At 54.0% G+C, this 18,116-nt stretch overlaps 1 protein-coding gene across 1 annotated transcript; it reads left to right on the top strand.

The window, feature by feature from the left end:
• Positions 1 to 6,210: 6,210 nt before the first annotated feature.
• Positions 6,211 to 12,655, top strand: MATN4 (matrilin 4). Its single transcript, XM_008633720.2, has 10 exons — positions 6,211 to 6,367; positions 7,343 to 7,912; positions 8,255 to 8,377; positions 8,844 to 8,966; positions 9,067 to 9,189; positions 9,325 to 9,447; positions 9,904 to 10,317; positions 10,659 to 10,811; positions 11,560 to 11,664; positions 11,841 to 12,655. The coding sequence occupies exons 1-10, from the start codon at positions 6,292 to 6,294 to the stop codon at positions 11,897 to 11,899; spliced, it is 1,869 nt and encodes a 622-aa protein (XP_008631942.2). The 5' UTR covers positions 6,211 to 6,291; the 3' UTR covers positions 11,900 to 12,655.
• The last annotated feature ends 5,461 nt before the right edge of the window (positions 12,656 to 18,116 follow it).

An 18,116-nucleotide genomic window follows, 5' to 3' on the forward strand; every position in this document is an offset into this window, starting at 1 on the left:
GGCTCCTGGCAGGAACCAGTGGGAGCAGATCTGTTGACAGCAGAGATAAACTGCTGTACGAGGGTCTGTTCCGGGCTGGAAAATTAGCCAGGGTCCACAAGTGGAAAAACTCTGCCTTTGGGAATTCACAGCTCGTACACCTGCAGCTGAACTTGGATGGCTTCCCCAAAGTGTTACCTGCTCTTCAGCATGGGCAGAAGGGAGGCCACAGCCCACTGTGTTGCTGGTGAAGCCCTTCTCTGGTGCATCTCCTAAGGGGTGATGGCATCCCAGTTCTAGGACACCAGTTCTGCTGCCAGAGGGACATGGAAGCTGTGAAGTTAGGTGTGAGACATTTCCTGTGCTACCTTTGAGGTTCTCCCTGTGAAAAGTATCTACACAAAGCTTCCTTTTCTGTTCTAAGGAGGGACAAAAAGTCCCCGCGTGCCTTTCTGCAGCCGCCAAACGGTCCTCACCTTCTGCTATTTCAATTAAACACATAGCAGGATGGGTAGGATAAAGGGGAGAGGCACAACAATATTCTCCTGGTGTGTTTTCTTATGCCAACACATTGAGTCACATCTCTAGAGTGAGAAATATGATATAAAGATTTAGAGAAGGAGGTCAGGCAATGAATCTATGATTGCGGGGCTGGAATAGCAGGCAGTCTCTGTGGTTGTCTGTGCCATGTAAACTTCCTGGAGGTCAGCTGGGGATAGTGGTCCTAGCAGATTTGGGAGACAGATGTCCTGCTAGTAACTATCAATCTCATACCAGCTCTGCTGCATCAGGAGCTCAGCTGACAAATTCTGCACCAGCCCACTAGCTGATCTGGGCCATGACTCTTTTCCTTTGTGGTTGAACATGCATATTTCTGGGGAAAAAATGCTCTCTAACACCTTCCTCCCAAAACAAGAACTTGGGCAGTGGATTGCTGCGTCAGCTTCTGGATGGCCAGGACATCCTTCTCTCCAAAGCTTGAAGTCTCTTGGCTCAGCTCAGCTGTCCTCCAAGGACCTGTTTGCAGAAGAGCATTTGCTTTTTAAAGAGAGTCAGTAAGGTGGATCTGTCCCTTGTTGATCACTCTTCACCAAAATCAGAGTATTCCAAGATGTCTCCAGTTTTGTTGAAAATAGCAGTTAGGAGATGGGCTGAGTTTGCCTGTTGTGCAGCTCAGGGGACAAGTGTAGCCTACAGGTCTTGAGTGGGACAGAGAGGAACAGAGAAATGACACCAGCACTCCTGAAACAGGAGCCATCTCTGACAGGATTAGTTGAACAAGGGGATTTGGCAGACATGTTTTCCTCTTGGCTAGATCTTTAACATTTTAATTTGCAAGTGAATGTGGCTTTTATTTGTGGCAGCTGTTGCCAAAGCAGCCCAGGTACACAGCTTGTTTCAGTGCAGGGCTGTCTGAGCAAGAGGCTTTCCTGCCAGGTGAGTGGCAGAGCACTGGGAGGTCTTTTAGAGATAGACTGATGGCAGAGAAAGACCCCATGTGCTGTTGTGGAGAACATCTAGAAGGGGATGCTCTGTCCATTCCTACACCCAGCATTTCCCTCTCAAGGGGACTTCAAATGTCATGTCACAGTATAAACCTGTCAGGACTTGTATGAGTCCATGAGCTGTGAGTCAAAGACATCAGCTAAACAGCCTGCAAAAGGACCTGCCCTCCCTGTGAATATACAGGAGTGGGTCCCATAAAATGGGGACTAGACTTTTGTGGGGAGCAAGCAGAGCAAAGGAGAAGTTCCTTCTGCATCCAGCAAGGTTTTCCTGTTACAGCACTCCTGCTGATTTGCTCCTGTAGGGTTTGGAGCCTTGATGTGCTGTTGGAGAAATGCAGCCTTGTTTTTCAACCAACGTGTCCTTCCAGGTGGCACTTGGCCCAGTAAAGCTGCCATAGAGTGGTAACCGGAGAGCACTGTGATGTCCTGGAAAGAGTCTGCTCTGGTTCTCCCACATGTGTTTGGGAAAAACCAAGGACACATCAGTCCTTAAAGAGGGGGGGAAAAAAAACACTTTGGGGCTGGAAATTCATGTCATTTCCATGGTCTTGATGTGCTTGTGCTCCCTGACTCTTCCTTGCTCTGAAAACTGCATTGCTGTCCTCTCTGGTGGGATTTGCCACTTGTCCCCCAGCTGCTGTGGGGGATTAGCACTGAGATTTTGGAGCTGTGGTTGAGTGTAAGGTCAATGGTTCCTGTAAAATGGTCCTGAGGGTGGATTCAGTGCTCATGAGCAGCAGGGGTAGCACTGAGAGCTGGGCACCTGCAAGCAGAGAGCACCTTGAGACTGGGGATTATGCTGGGAGAAACCAACCCTTGGGCAACCCTCCAGGAGAGGGTGGATCCAGCTCCAGGGCTGGCCTGGGCCTCATCCTTTCACACTGCTTGCAGGTTTTGCAAATAGAAGGACAATGTGCCAGCAATTCATTCATGTTTTGACAGCAAAGTTTGGCATCGAGAGGTGTCTCCAAAATGATGTAAGTTGTCTGCATCTCTCCAGGTAGCTCTGGTTGCTTCATTGTCCCCTGGGGCAAGACCCACATCAGTCTTCCTCCCTTGGTCCCACGTGCATTTTTGGGCAGCCTTTCTCTCAGGCACGGACTTGAAGGATGATGACTTGCTGTCCTGCTGAGGACACCACAATTTTTCTCCCCATCCTTCAGCTTGAGGATGCTCTTGCTGTCTTTCTGCTGCTGTCCTGGCAGAACTCAGGTGTCCTAAGCAAAAGGACTATGGGTTGGGACTCCTGGCCATATTTTGGTCAGGTTTTTTTGACATTTTCATCAAGTAACACTGATGGAGTTGAATTTTAGCCTCCCAGAAGTGCCTGGTTGGGTCTCCACAAAGAAAAGCTCTGCAGAGCCAAGGAGGTTGCATGAAGAGGCAGGTGAGGAGGGTGATCTCAGCAACATCATGTCTAGGGCTGCTCTACCATCGGCCAAGGCTTCCAGCACAGAAATAGGGGCTATTAGATGGTAGCACATGTGGCATCAGTGCCCTGTGCCCTGCCACATGTGCCTGGACACATTGAGTGTGCCTCCTCCTGTGCACAGCCCTGCTACAAGGGGCAGCCCTGTGGCTTGGCTGGTGCTTGCTCACAGGCTCCCAGCTCTTCCCCACTCCTTGCAACACATGGTGATCCCCTGTCCTGGCTTCTTGCAGGGTCTAGAGCCAGCATGGCTCCATAGCCTTGGTCCACAACCTGCTTTCCTCCTTGTGACACTACGGTCAGGGCTTTTCCTGGGCTGTGAACGCACTTCCACCCCTCCTTTCTCCATCTTCTTCATCCCCTCTACAGTTCAGTACAGAAAGGCCCCATCCCTGTAATAGCAAGGAGGGTAGGGAGCTGGCAGCATTCCTCACCCTACTCCCTGCCAGGCCCTGTCCTTTGGCCTTGCCCAAGCGAGGATGTGCCCAGGTCCAACACGCCACCATCTGGATGAACCAGAAGGGGAATATTCAGAGTATTTCTGTTAACCTGTAGCCAGGAGAGAGCTGCCAAGGAGGCCATGCTGAAACCTGAAGCGGCTGTTTTTCCTGAGACTCAGCACTTGGCAGGGAGAGCAGACAGACAAGTGGTGGAGCAGGGAGGGATGCAATTGCCCTGGGGAGCAGCATTGCTGGTGGAGGTGCCCAGGGAAGGTGTGCTGGCTTACCTGTTTGTCTCTGGGGATCCATCTCCATGTCCTCCTTGGCTGAGATCACGAGGAGAGTCAAGAGGAGGTGACCCTTCTGTCCTTACATGTGGCTCTCCCCTTGGTCACCCTCCTTGCACCATGTACTGAGCATCTCCTTCAGCAGTGAAAGCAGTAACTGTTTCTCCCCTTGCGCTGATCAGAAATGTCCAAGTGTCCCTCTCAGCTCATCTGCAGGGTTTGGCTGAGCCAGCCCAGGCAGCAGCACTCACCTTGCCTGGACCTTTTTTCCTTTATAGCTCAGTGTTATCTCAAGGTCTCTGGCATTGCAGCCGGCGCTGTGTTTGCCTTGCAGCACCTGCCTGCCAGCCGCTCGCTTCCCACCCATCTCCCTCCCACTCCTGCAGGGGCTTGGAGAGGGTGGCGTGGGATCCCTCAGGGTGCGAGGAGCCCCTCCATAGGGATGCAAGTCAGCCCCAGGGAAGTGAGGGCAGAGGGAAGTTGCCAAGTGTGGGGTGGCGGGAGAGATACTGGGGGACATCTGTCCCATCATCTTTGCTTCCCTGTCCCCTTGCTGCTGGGGCAGGACTGGGTGTTAAATTGAATCAGGGACCAGGACACTGTCCCAGCTGGGTCTCTGCTGCCAGGACCAGCACTGGATATATGGCTGAGCTGCCATGCCCTGCCCTGTCCAGGCAGCATCAGCCCTTCCAGCCGTGGGGAGAGCCAAGACTTCATCCAAAGCTGAGATGCTGTTAAAAATAGATCAGTTGTGAACTGGTTTTCTCCTTCTTGGTTCCTGGCCTGACAGCTCATTCCTCCCTCTGGGCTGTCTTTGAAGCTCTCTGGATGCTGTGAGACACAGACTCCATAGCAGCCTGCCACTGCAGGGAGGTGTGGAGAGCACAGAGCTGCAGAAATGTTCTAGGTGGCATAGCTGTCCCAAAAATATTTAGTGGTTAGTGAGTGCTTTCTCCCAGGAAAGAAGCAGCACTGGAAAAAGAATCTGCTAAATGAATGGGGAAATGAAGCTGGGGGAGGAGGGACTGTTTGCCTCTCTGCTTGCCATGTGGTGAGGGGACACAGGTGTCTGAGCACTCCTGGCCACAAAGCAAAGCTCACCTCTGGAAGGCCCACGGCTTCCAGGAAAAGACCTGTCAGGCTGCTGTCCCTGCTCATCCCCTCAGCCAGAGTGATCCCACTGGCCCTTCCCCTGCACGGTTCTGCAGGAGCTCCTGGCACTGCTGCGGAGTCACTGTGTCCCAGCTGGTCCTGGGCTGGTAGGCTGCTCACCTCCAGGCAAAGGCCACGTCTCTCGCTTTGAGACGGGTATTCTGGATCCCAGTTTCCTCTTGTATCCCTTTTCTGTCCTCCTAATTCTTTAATATACTTTTCCAGGTGTGAACACTGAGTCTCGAGACAGCTTTAAGATGCAGCTGTGAAACCTATTATCAGTGTCCCTGCTATCAAAGACGTGGTGTTCAGGGCTGCACGTAACCACTGAGCAATTAAACAGCAACCCTGGTGATGAATTACAACTGAGACCTCCTGGGGCTAAATAAATATCGGCTGATAACTACTGATAAAACGAATTTTTGTGTGGTTTTTTTTTGTAAAAGCACCCTTCCAGTATCTGTGCCCAGTCCTGGCACTGCATGTCTCCTGGGGAGAGGCACATTATCTGTGGCATTTCCATCCCTAGCACCTTGGGTTTCCAACCAGAGCTGGAATAAAAATAAACTAAATAAATCCATGTCCCTGCAGGAGCCAGGAAAGGCAAGACTAGGCAAAGCAACCCAGAGGTGGATGAGGAGGGAGAGAAGTGGCAAGCTGAGGTTTTGGGTAACAAGTTTAAATACCTTTTCTCCCTATGAACCCACCCTAAAGACATGAAAAAACTGTTGAGGGGCAGAACGTCCCTTGGAAAAACCTTCAGGACAGGGAGAGCTGCAGAGTGGTGGGGACCCCGAAGTGATGTGAAGGAGAGCAGCAGGCTGGCAGTGCCTGGGCACCTGCCCAGGGGAAGAGGTGTGAGCCCACCTGCACAGGCACCCTTAGAGCCTCTGTCTGCAGAGGCTTCTGCTCTCCCAAGGGAGTTTGGAAACAGGCAGAGAAAGGAACTTCTTGGAAAAATTATCTTTGCCAGTGACTTTGAGAGACTTCTGACAAGGTATTGTCTGTGCTGGTGTTTCATCTGGGGGTTTCTCTTCCCATGCAGGAGTATCAGGAGGGCTGGTTCTCTGCATCCCTGTGTGCATCTTTCCCACTCCCCACTGGCTGCAGAGAACAGCCACACAGTCAGGGAAAAAGCATTTGGCTGAACATCCCATCTGCCTGGTTTGCAAGTGAAAATAAGGCTTGTCCAACAGCCAGCTCCACCCAGAGCAGAAAATCAGACCCTTTGGCAGAGTGTTGCTACTGTAATGAAATTGAGCTGTGCTGAGACTGCCAGTCCTTGGAACAGGAATGATTCCATGTGGGTTCAGAGAAGTTTGGGGATGGATCTGTCAGAGCTGCTGCTGCTGCTTAGGGTTTTTAGCGCTGCCTGGGGACACCCACCACAGGTGAATGTTGCCCTGTGGCTCAGCCCACCCTCAGCACTGACTGCACCTTGTCTTCTCCCTGCAGCACATCCTGCCAGCACTGGAACTCTGTGGTCTTGCAGAGCCATGATGAAGCTCCTGCCTGTTGCCCCTCTCCTCCTGCTTCTCCTGACAACACTAGAAGCCAGACCAAAACCTGCAGGTGAGCTCTGGCTGGTGGGGAGTGCCTGGAGGGGAGAGAAGTGAGAACATCAGGGCAGTGGAGCCCTTGGAGGACAGTTTGCTGTGTGACGTGGGGGGACATGATGCCTCTTCTTTGGGAACATCCCCAGGAGGATGGAGGATCCCCCCAGCAGTGGGACCCAAACTTCCCAGTGCTGCCCCAGCAGGTGGGAGCTTGAGCCTGGCCCCAGCATGGTGGCTCTGGTGCTGTTGGCTCTGGGCACCTCCTCAGCTGCGACACAGCCCTGCTCAGGGCTTGTCACCCTCCTGCCCATGGACTGTGACCTTGGCAGAAGGCACAGCTGTGAGGGGAGGCTTCCTCCTTGCTTGACTTTCCAGGTGCAGGGGACAAAGCAAACCCAGAGGTACCAGCCTCTCTCCTCCCAGGGCAGAGGGATCTAAATCAATTCTAGTTTAAAAACAGTGAAGGCACCAAACGGAGGAAGGAGCAGGTAGGTATCATAGACCTTCAGAGCAGTTGAGATTGGTGTCATCCCAAAAGGACTCAAAGTGTTTCCTTAAAATTAGGGCCGAATTCTCCCACGCTTGGGTGCACACAGGCTAAGCAAAATATGTTCATTGGCATTTCACTTGCTAAACACTCTCCCAGTTTGCACTGGAAGTAGCATCCTTATGTCCAAGAGAGGCTCCTTGGCTCAATCTCTGCCAAGTGTGTGCCCTTAGCTTTGCTTTTTACTGTCTCATTTTCTGCCCTTGAGAAAACACAACCACAACAACCCACAGCCAGGGTATGTCTCCCCAGCCTGTTGGCTCTGCTTCCACTCTACCACCACCTTCTGTGGATTTACTGGGCAGTGGGAAGGTGCTGGTCTGTGGGGGCTGCCCAAACCTGCTCTCTCCATTCCTCATGAGCCCCCCCCAGCCACCAGGCAGAGATGTCTCTGCTCCTTGAGGACAGCCACAGGACTGAGCCTTCTCTTGGCCTTCTCCTTAGCACTGAAGTGCCGGACGGGTCCCCTGGACATCGTGTTTGTTATCGACAGCTCCCGCAGCGTGCGCCCCTTCGAGTTCGAGACCATGCGGCGCTTCATGATGGACATCATCAGCAACCTGGACGTGGGCCCCAACGCCACACGGGTGGGAGTGATCCAGTACTCCAGCCAGGTGCAGAATATCTTCTCCCTCAAGACCTTCTTCACGCGGGCAGACATGGAGAGAGCCATCAACAGCATCATCCCACTGGCCCAGGGGACCATGACGGGGCTGGCCATCCAGTACGCCATGAACGTGGCCTTCACCACGCAGGAGGGTGCACGCCCTCTGCACAAGAGGATCCCCCGCATTGCCATCATCGTGACGGATGGGCGGCCCCAGGACCGTGTCACTGAGGTGGCCACCCAGGCCCGGAACGCTGGCATCGAGATCTACGCCGTGGGAATCCAGCGGGCAGACATGAACTCTCTGCGGGCCATGGCCTCCCCACCACTGGAGGAGCACGTCTTCCTGGTGGAGTCCTTCGAGCTCATCCAGCAGTTCGCCAAGCAGTTCCAGGACAAGCTTTGTGGTGGGTGAGAGCCGCTGATGTGAAGTGGCAAGGGGGATCCTGGTGTCTGCTCCTCATCCAGGCTAGAAGGTGACCTTCAGAGGGGTGTTTGGGATGGCTGCCCATGCCAGGAGCAGGGTAGATAGGGAGGCAACCTCCCCAAGGAGGTGCCAGGACAGGGCACTGCACAGTGTCCGTGTCTGTGCACTGGAAATCAGTGGGTGAGCACTGGGCCTGGCAAGGCTGGGGCTGTGTGGGTTGTCACACTGGCTTCTGCTGCAGGGACAGGGCATATGCCAGAGCCAGGGTCCCCATGTGCCTGGCGTGCCTTTGGGCCACTCTGATGCCCCTTCTGTCTTGCAGGGGTGGACATGTGCATGGAGCGGGAGCACGGCTGCCAGCACAGCTGCGTCAGCACCCCTGGCTCCTTCTACTGCGAGTGCAACCCAGGCCACAGGCTCAACGTGGATGGAAAGACCTGTTCCCGTAAAAACCCTTTTTATTATCTGAACTTTCATAGGGAGCTTGTAGTTATGGGTCCCATGGAGGGAAGCTGGAACATGGCCAGGGAGGCCAGCAGCAGCCTGGGTGCTCTGTTCACTGGGCCCACTGCCTCCCGGGTCTGTAATGACTGCAGACATTCAGCACTGCTAAATCCTGGCCACCTCTCTGAGATGGGACACTTGGGACTCATGTGGGCACAACCAGCTGTCTGTCAGATGAGGGGGTCTGGGCAGTGAATACCAGAGGATTCACATCCCAGCACCAAAATGGGCAGTGTTTTTTCCCTGGATTTTAGCACAAAGCCATGTTAGTTGGTCTGACCACCACACCAGGACCTTTCCTTGTTTCATGGTGCTGGGAGCTGCTTTGAAGCCCTGGATCATTCCTGCCCCACTGCCCCAGCGAGTCTGGGAGACAGGAGGGTGATGGGTGTCCTGTTCCCCTGCAGCCATCGATGCGTGTGCGGACGGGAGGCACGGCTGTCAGCACCACTGTGTCAGCGTGCGGGGGTCGTACTCGTGCCGCTGCCGGCCGGGTTACTACCTCAGCCAGAACAAGAGGAGCTGCACTAGTAAGTGACTGTCTCCCTCCCTGTCCCTTCTTCATTTGCTTCTCATTCTGTCTCTCCTCTTGTCTTTTCCTTTCTGCCATCACTCTCCTTCTCTCGCCAGTGATTGATTACTGCAGCTTCGGAAACCACAGCTGCCAGCACGAGTGTGTGAGCATCCCCAACGGGCACTACTGCCGCTGCCGCAGCGGCTTCACGCTCCAGCCCGACAGCAAGTCCTGCAGGGGTAAGTCCTGGCGTGCTGCACGGCACAGGCTGTGTGTATAACACGTGCCTTTATGTCCTGCCCAGCCCCAGGGGAAGGGCTGTTCCCAGACCACCCTGGATGGGGATAACCCCGTGCCCTTGGCTTGTCTTCCAGCCACCGACCTCTGCAACGGGGTGGATCACGGCTGTGAGTTCAAGTGCGTGAGCACGGAGGGCTCCTACCACTGCGTGTGCCCTGAGGGCCAGCAGCTCCAGGCTGACGGCAAGACATGCAGCAGTGAGTATCGGGACACAGCTCTTGACATTCTCCTCATCTCGGCTCTGTGCTCCTGGAGAGGGCTCTGCTGAAACTGGGCTGGGGGGCTCTGTCCCCAGTTGGGACTCAAAGCTAGGCTGGAAGAGGGTGGAGAGCTGGCTGGGGTTGAGGGAGCACCCTGGTTGCTGTGTGGATGGATGCTTGTGTCCTCAGAGACACGGCCCAGAAGATGCAACAGCTTTGAGGAAGGGTTCAGGAAAAGAGAAACCTAGGAAAGACTTTCATGCGGTGCTGGAATGTCAGTGGAGGTTTTTGGGCTGAGTCCCTTGGGCACAGTCTGCTCTCCTTCCCAGCTGAAGTCCAGGATGTTCCCACAGTGTCCTGAAGCTCCAAAGCTCAGCCCCAGCCCCAGACACCTTCACTCTGACAGTGCCCATGGCCAGGCTGGTCCTTTCTCACCTTCCCCTGTGCCCACAGAGTGTGGAGCTGGGCATGTCGACCTCGTGATGGTGATCGATGGTTCCAAGAGTGTCCGGCCCCAGAACTTTGAGCTGGTGAAGCAGTTTGTGAACCGCATCGTGGACCTGCTGGAGGTGTCCCCCCACGGCACACGGGTGGGATTGGTGCAGTACTCCAGCCGCGTCCGCACCGAGTTCCCCCTCAACAAGTACCACAGTGCAGATGAGATCAAGAAGGCAGTGATGGATGTGGAGTACATGGAGAAAGGCACCATGACAGGCCTTGCCCTCAAGCACATGGTGGAGCACAGCTTCTCCGAGCTGGAAGGTGCCAGGCCTCTCTCCCACAACATCCCCAGAATCGGGCTGGTGTTCACAGATGGACGCTCCCAGGATGACATCTCCGAATGGGCCAGGAGAGCAAAGGAATCAGGTGCAGGGGGGTTGGGGAACCCCAAATTGCAGTGCTTTGGGCATCCCGGAATGATTCCTTGGGGTGGCTGTCTCAGGAGACACTGCAGTATCCAGCCTTGGGGAGCTGCATCCCAGGGCAGACATGCTCTGCTTTGACCACAGGGTCTGAGCAGCATCTTTCAGGCAGCAGGCTGCACCACTGCAGTGCTGCCATGCTCCTGGCTGTCCTTCCCAAATCCCTGCTGTGTATTTGGGAAGCCCAGAGAAAATCCTGCATCCTCGGCTTTGCTCCCTCTGGGCTTGGGGCTGCTTGCTGCGGGGTGGCCAGCGCAGTGCTCAGGATCTATCCTTGCCACACAGGGATTGTCATGTTTGCCGTGGGTGTTGGAAAAGCTGTGGAAGAGGAGCTGAGAGCGATTGCCTCTGAGCCAGTGGAGCAGCATTTCTCCTACTCAGCAGACTTCACCACCATGACCCACCTTGTGGAGAACTTCTCCCTGAATATCTGCCCAGGTGGGTGCTCCTGGCCACACCAGGGGACTTGACCCCAAGCCCTCCTGTCCCCACAGAGCCAGTGGGGTGGTTTGTGTGTCTGTCACCCTGCATCAAGCATCCCAAGGCTGAGATAGGCTGGTGTGAGCCTAGGCTGTCTCAGGATCTCACCAGGCTGTTGTGGGGTCTCTGGGAGGGATTTGGAAAAGATGAAGCCAGGGGGATTAATTAAAAAACAGGGGGGGTTAATTATTCATGTGAACGACCACCCCAGTGCCACTGCATGGGCAGAAGTTGGGAGTGGCACCCTGCCTTGAGGGATGCTGTGAAGGTGGCCTGTGTCCTTGTTCAGACCTGTGCTTCTGCTGCTGCTGGCTACAGGGTTACTGTGAGGGTCTCCCTGCCCTGGGACAGGCTGGGGCTCCCCCAGTCCCCAGAGACTGCCACAGGGCTGCAGATATGGAGTCAACATGCCCCCTGCCACCCCAGCTTGAAGGCAAAGTGAAGCTCAGCACTGGCAGTCCCTGGCACACCGTGACCACACGTGTGACAGCTCTGTGGGATGCCTGGTGGGATGCCTGGCAGTGAGCTTGCTGGATCAGCAGGGCAGCCTGGCAGAGAGCAGAGAGGCTGAAAAAAGAGGGCAAAATGGTGTGGAGAGCCCTGAGCCCTGGTGGGTGGCTGCAGGGACAAGGGACTTGTCTGGGAACAAGGGAAAGCCGGGCACTGTGGGGCCGTGGTCTGACTGCAGCCAAACCCCCCGTCACAGAGGAGGGCAAAGGGGAGACGGAGATCCGCAGCCCGTGCGAGTGCGAGGCGCTGGTGCAGTTCCAGACGAACACCGTGGCCATCCTGCAGAGCCTGACCGAGAAAAATATCCTTTGGGGTGATGCCTGGGCTTGCCAGGGTGCAGGACAGCTGAGGACAGGGCGCACATGGGGGAGGGAGGGATAGATAAATGGGAGGGGGGAAAATTTAAGGCTCTTTTAAGGGGATAAAGCCCTTTGCCCAGTAGACTGTCTGGCTCATGCTTTTCCTTAGCACATTCACTTGCTCAGATGACAGCCAGACTTGAAGACTTGGAAAAGCAGATTGCCAACAAGAAGTGATCCTGGCAGAGGGCTGCAGTGCTCGGCAGGGCACAGGGATGGATGTACAGTAGCTACATGACATTGTTATTGCTAGGTTATCGTACAGCATCAGTGTTTGTTCTTGTATTGCAAAATCCCCAGGGAAGCGTGGACTGTATTTAAAAAACCAAAAATACTAAAAACACACAAAAAGGAACATGAACAAAGCCCCTGCTGCAAAGGGGTTCAGTTGTCGTTCGTTGGCAGGTCTGGGATGAGGGGGAACAGCTAGGTGGGCAGGCTGGTCATTGGACAGACATTGACACCTGATGTCCCCCAGAGTGACTGGGATGGCACAGTCCCCCTGGACCCTGGCAGGCTGCTTTGCAAGAGAAAAAACCTACAGTGGTGTCACCCTGAGAGCTTCTGTTGTCTCAGCATCTGCTGCCAAGTGGTGGGGCAAGGACTGCTGGGTGGTGCAGGAAGCACAGGGGATGCCTGATGCCCAGCTGGCTCCCAGTGTGGTGCCCAGGTGGGCTCCCATGGGAAGGTGGGTGGCAGGAATTCTTAGATCCCCTTGCCCTGGTTTGGCAGGATAGTTTGGAAATCGGTATTAATCTTGTTTGGTTTTGTAATCACATAGCAAAATGGTAATTATTCTTTCTATCAATATCTATGTGTGTATATATATATATGTGTATTTAATTCTGAGAGCAGGGTAGTGCTATTTTTAAACTCTTCTTTTATATAAAGGAATTTCTGTCCTGAAAATAAACACCCTGAAGATTTGTATGACATGTTCTTCTCCTTTCAGCTGGGCTGCAGGGTCACAGAAGCACCTCTGTGTCAGAAATGGGGTCTCCAGCTTTTGCAGCATCTCCTAACACTAGGATCCAGAAATCCTTTGGGAAAATCTTTGCTCTTTGGCACCCCAGGGTGCTGCAGGCCTGGCCTCAGCTGGAAGGAGCCAGCATAGCACAGATGCTGTGCCTCCATGGGCAGGGTTTGCCTTGGAGCCTGTCCTTGTGGGAGCACAGGGAGCTCCAAGCTGAGCTGGTCATGGACCCACGGCCTGGCCAAGGTGCCTTTGCAGCTCCTCTGGGGTGGGTGCTGGGTTAAGGGAACACACGGGATCTGCTCCTGATGATCCCTGCAGAGTCCACAAAGAACACCACTGACAGCAGGATTCTGACATTCTCTTCATTTTATCTCTCAGCACCAGAGTGCATTTAGTTCCTTTCAAGGGATAACACAAAATTCACTGTTCACCATGAAGCTGCAGCCCTTCCAGGACCCATCCTTGCCTCCAACTTTGTGGTCGTAAGCACAGGAAGGACCTGGAGGTGTCGGAGGGACTGCAGAGGAGACCACAGGGATGCTGAGAGGGCTGGAGCCCCTCTGCTCTGAGGAAAGGCTGAGAGAGTTGGGGATGCTCAGCCTCGAGAAGAGAAGGGCCTGGGGAGGCCTCACTGTGGCCATGCAGGACTTGAAGGGTCCCATCGGGAAGATGGGGACAGAGTGTTCAACAGAGTCTGTGGTGGGAGGAGAAGGGGGGATGGCTTTCAACTGCAGCAGGTTGATTTGGGTTGCATTTAAGGAACCACTGAGGGTGGTGAGGCTCTGGCCCAGGCTGTGCACAGAGGCTGTGGATGCCCCATCCCTGGGAACATCCAAGGCCAGGGGGGACAGGACTCTGAGCAACCTGGTCTGGTGGGAGGAAGCTCAGGTTTGAATGAGATGATCTTCAGGGTCCTTTCCAAGGCAAACCACTCAGGGATTCCTTCATTCTACGGTCCCCATTGCCCACAGCAGAGTGTGCCTTGAATTCCCTGAATCATGAAAATGAGCAGCTGCAACAAACAGCCAGTGTTCAGATTTCCAAGGAGAATTCCTGAATGGTTTATCATTGTCCCTTTTTTTGCAAAAAGTGGAATGAGCCTTGAATTTCTGCAAGCCATGATAGCACCTACAGGGCAGTTAAAACTTCCTAGAGAAGTGCGTTACAGCCTTCACTCTCCTCTGAGGCCATGCCCGTCAGTCCTGAACGGTCCCTGCTGCCTGGATCTTGCCATCCATCCCTGCAGGATGATCACTTTTGTCCCAATGAAGGTACAGTGCCACTCCATTGAGGTGGACACCCCTGGACTTCCAGGGTGGGCTGGGGGGGTGGTGTGGGACTGGGACCCCACTCTGAGCTTTTGCTCCCTGTGCAGGCTGTCACAGACACTGAGGAGGAGTTGGAAATCAATATTGATATAGAAGATTGATATAGAGGAGAGTATGGATATAGATGTAGAAGAGAACGGAGAGGAAGAGATGGAGGTGGACGTGGAGGAGATGGAAGAAGAGATGGAGGTGGAAATGGAAGATTACGTTGAAGACACAGAAGTGGATGAGAAAGGTGAGGAGGAGGACATGGTCCTGGGACGAAGACCGACCCCAGCAGCAGGACAGGCAGGTGCTCCCCATGCCCTGCCCACAGGCAGAGTGGGTCCTGTGTATTCGGGAGGCACAAGCAGCACCCCAGCCTGCCCTGCCCTTGCTTTGGGCCATGCCAGCCCTGTCCCAGTGCCTGGGGCCCGGCTCCCAGCCCCAGCTGGGCTCAGTTCTGGCAGCAGAGTCCTGCTCTGCCAGCGTGTCCCAGCCTGGGGGCACAGGGAACAGCCCTCAGGGCCGCACTGGAGTGACGGTGCCACTTGCTTTTCTTCCAGGACTGACTGAGATGCCAGGCAGGGATGCCACCCTTCTGTAATATGTTTTAGAGAGTGTTCTTCAATAGCCTTGTGTATATACGTTTTATAGATTTTTGTTGTTACAAAGATTCTTACAATGTAAATACATGGTGTAGTTCATTGTTGTTTCTGCTCTTCTGTAGACAAACCATCTTTATTTTTCATACCCCACCTCTCTTCTCATTTCCTGTGGACACAGGAAGCATGGACTTTTGGTTTCCTGTTGCTCCAGGGTGAACATGTGTGGGCTGTGCTGGGTTGGGAGGTACCTGTGCACACAGCGGGTCCCACTTAGAGGTCTGTACATACTTCGTATTTGTAGAGGCAGATCCCACAGGGCCCTTTCCTTTACACGTGGGAGCAGGGCCGAGCCTGCGTGGTCCTGCAGAGCCTCATCAGTGGCACTTCACTAGGTGGCACCAGACACCAGCGCTGAGAGGGTGAGGCTGGGCTGCGGGCATCCTCTTCTCCCGGGCACCCCGAGGGAATGGAGCCAGCCTGGAGCTGAGGGGAGCTTCCTGAGCCATGAGCTGGGCAGGGATGGATGGATGGATGGATGGATGGATGGATGGATGGATGGATGGATGGATGGATGGATGGATGGATGGAGCTCATCATCAGGCTGAAAGCTTTGCATCAGCTGGTGGGGGACTAGGGCTGCTTTGCAGGGCAGGAGCTGCTCCTTAGGTGCTTTGTGTACCTGCGTAGGGCTGGGGGATCAGGGGTTACTGGCCTCCCTCCTTTCCCTTCCCAGCAAATACAAACTGGAGAGCCTTGCTCTGGCTGGGAAAATGCAACATCTGCCATGATACCCTCAAGCATCACACAAATGGGGCCTTGTAGCTTCAAAAGGAGGGTCACAAAGTTGTTTTCACAGGGAAGAGGGTGAGCCATGTGGAATGGGGCGTGCTCTGTGGGTTACTGGGGCAATGGGTACTGCACATGTAACAGAATGCAATATGAGGACTGCAGGCAATCCTGTGCCCAGAAATGCCTGGGTCCTGGTTATTCCATGGGAGTTTGCAACAAAAAGAGTTCACACTTCCCCCCCTGCTTTGAATAAAGCACTATAGAATGTTCTTCAGGTGGATTTCTTCCCCCCCCCCAATCTTCTCTGCAGCTTAATCCTAGCCTTGCTCCTTGATCTTTCCTCCTCCTATGGAGGCATAGGTCCAAGCACAACCTATGCCAGATTCTGGCACCAGCTGGGAGCACAGCATTGTCCTCTCCAGCCCCAGCAGCAGCTGAATGGCAATGGATTGCTTAAACATTAATCCAATGTTTGTATTTTTCATTAGAAGTGCTACACTGTTGGTGCACAGCCCAGAAAATCTTTTGGGGTTGTGTGAGAAACAAAGCCCACTCCTCTTGTGAGGTTTTAAAATTTTATTAGGGGGAAAAGTCAACAAAGCAAAAGCAACAGTGCTGGATATGTGACCGTAGCCAGAGGCGTGCTGTCTCACGTGAGGCTCCAGGTTTGTATACTCCAGGTATTGCGTCAGCCTCATACATATTCATAACTCAGAACACATACTCAGAACTTTTCAGAAACTCTTTAGCATTTTCTTAGAACTGATTCACATGCTCCCTCGCCCTTCCCGCCTCTGTAGAGTACGTGCAGTTTAACTTGAGGGTCCAGCAAATGGCGCTTTCCCATTACGCTCACTCGCCAGATGTCATCGAATCAGGCTAGCGGGCTCCCTTTGTTGCTGTCATTGCAAGCCAAACACGACTACATCTGCACAGCAACACCAACTTCTAACATTTGCAAAAGCCAATACTTCAAAGCACATTTATCACAGGCTGGCTGTATCTTCCGCACGTTATTTAATGAATGACTTCACAAAGAGCTAATGCAGCCACGGGGTCAACAGGGAAATTGGACAATAATTAACAGATACCAGGTTAGTTGAGGTCCAGTTAACGGGGCCCATTGGAACTTGAGAATGGAAGTCTGAGCAGGAAAGGGCACAGTGAGGGGCCCACCATGGCCTGGATGGAAAGTGGCACCTCCAGGGGCTGGATCAGTGCAATGGTGGGGGGCTCAGGGGCTGCACAGAGCATGTAGGAGTGATACTGGCCTTTTGCTGCTCTTTGTCCCCACCTGGTTGCGACATCAGGGGCTGCCCCTTGCAGGACTGGGTGGGGTTTGGCTGTGGAAGCCTTCCCCTTCCTGGGGATTCCCAGAGCCTGTTCCCAGAACGGCTTGGGTTCCTGCCAGCCCCAGAAAGTCCCACAGAAATGTTTTGGGAACCCCTTACACAAGCTGAGGGGGGACATTGACCAATTGGTGGGAAATGGAGTAACTTCCCATTGCCCAAGGGCACCTAAAGAAAACAGATTTACCTGGAGGCCAGGGAAGGGTTACAATTTCCTTGGGGGGGAGGAATGGGTTGAGGCTTGAAGAGTGGTGGGACCTTTGCCATCCAAACCAGGAATACAGCCCCTAATTCCACAGCCATCAAGAGTTAGGGCTCAGTCAAGTTGTCCTTGTGCTGCATCATGGCTGATGATAGGGCCGGAAGGAGTGGATTATCCTACCCCAGAGAGGTCAGCCACTTTCTTCCAGCACCAACCTGCTTCCTACATGGCAGTAGCCACCCAGAGAAGATGCTGGGGTTCAGGTGACATCCCCCCCTTCCCCCCCGAGCTTGAGAAAGACCCACCCTTGGCTAAGCCAAAGGTGTTTTCCCCACACCAACTTACACTCCCAGTGGGGCAGGAGTTGGGAGGGTTTGTGGCTGGGGCAAGTTACCCCTGGGAAAAACTTGAAGGATCATCCCTGGGAAGGCACAGGCAGACTCATGCTGATTTGGATCATGCTGTAAGGTTTGGTTTGCAGGACCATGTGGAAGCAAAGTACAGAGGGAAACCATTTAATAGACCCCCAGAAGGGAACATGGTCACCAGAAGGGTTTCCCCTGGAAAAGGATACCGGGAGAAGATACCTGCCCAGGAGAAAGCAGCTCCACTGCCTCCAGCTTGTCAGGGTGGACAATGCCCTGGCTCATCTCGCCCTGGCTTTTTCCTCAGCCCCAGGTGTAGCTGCAGGGGTCGGTTGTGCAATGGAATAGCTGCTTTTTGAGCAATCAAACAATCCCCTTTGAAACTTGCGCAAAAGGCTTGTCCGGAAAACACAATGCAACAGGCAGAGGAAAAAAGTACAAACATTGGAACGTGCCCAGCTCTTTTCCCCACCCCCATCCTCCCCAAGGGTTTAAATGGTGGTGTCCCCCACCTCTCACGCTCGCACCTCTCAGGGACACGGCAGTATGAAGACGGTGGCCGCCCTCCTCCTGGTGGGGATGCTCATCCTCTGGGCAGAGCTGCCAACAGGTAGGAGATGTCCTAGGATAAGGTACGGGGAGGAAAAGCGCAGGTGCTGGGAAGGAGCCACGTTTACAAGGATCCTGTGGGAAGGGGAGCGGGGAGGAGAGGGATGTTTGCTGGACAGCATCTCCCCAGGGCCCTTCAGCTGCCCTGGAGCAAACCAGTCTCTCCTTCTGCAGGAAGCGCCCGCGGCC

The sequence above is a fragment of the Corvus brachyrhynchos genome, unplaced genomic scaffold (assembly GCF_000691975.1).
Source record: "Corvus brachyrhynchos isolate BGI_N302 unplaced genomic scaffold, ASM69197v1 scaffold10, whole genome shotgun sequence".
Classification (NCBI taxonomy): Eukaryota; Metazoa; Chordata; class Aves; order Passeriformes; family Corvidae; genus Corvus; species Corvus brachyrhynchos.

What these genes read in the sequence shown, in the direction of transcription:
- MATN4 (XM_008633720.2), top strand. Translation starts at nt 6,292, where the DNA reads ATGATGAAGCTCCTGCCTGTTGCCCCTCTCCTCCTGCTTCTCCTGACA. An exon ending in AGCCAGACCAAAACCTGCAG is followed by an intron (nt 6,368 to 7,342) that starts GTGAGCTCTGGC and finishes CCTTCTCCTTAG; the next exon opens with CACTGAAGTGCCGGACGGGT. An exon ending in GTTCCAGGACAAGCTTTGTG is followed by an intron (nt 7,913 to 8,254) that starts GTGGGTGAGAGC and finishes TCTGTCTTGCAG; the next exon opens with GGGTGGACATGTGCATGGAG.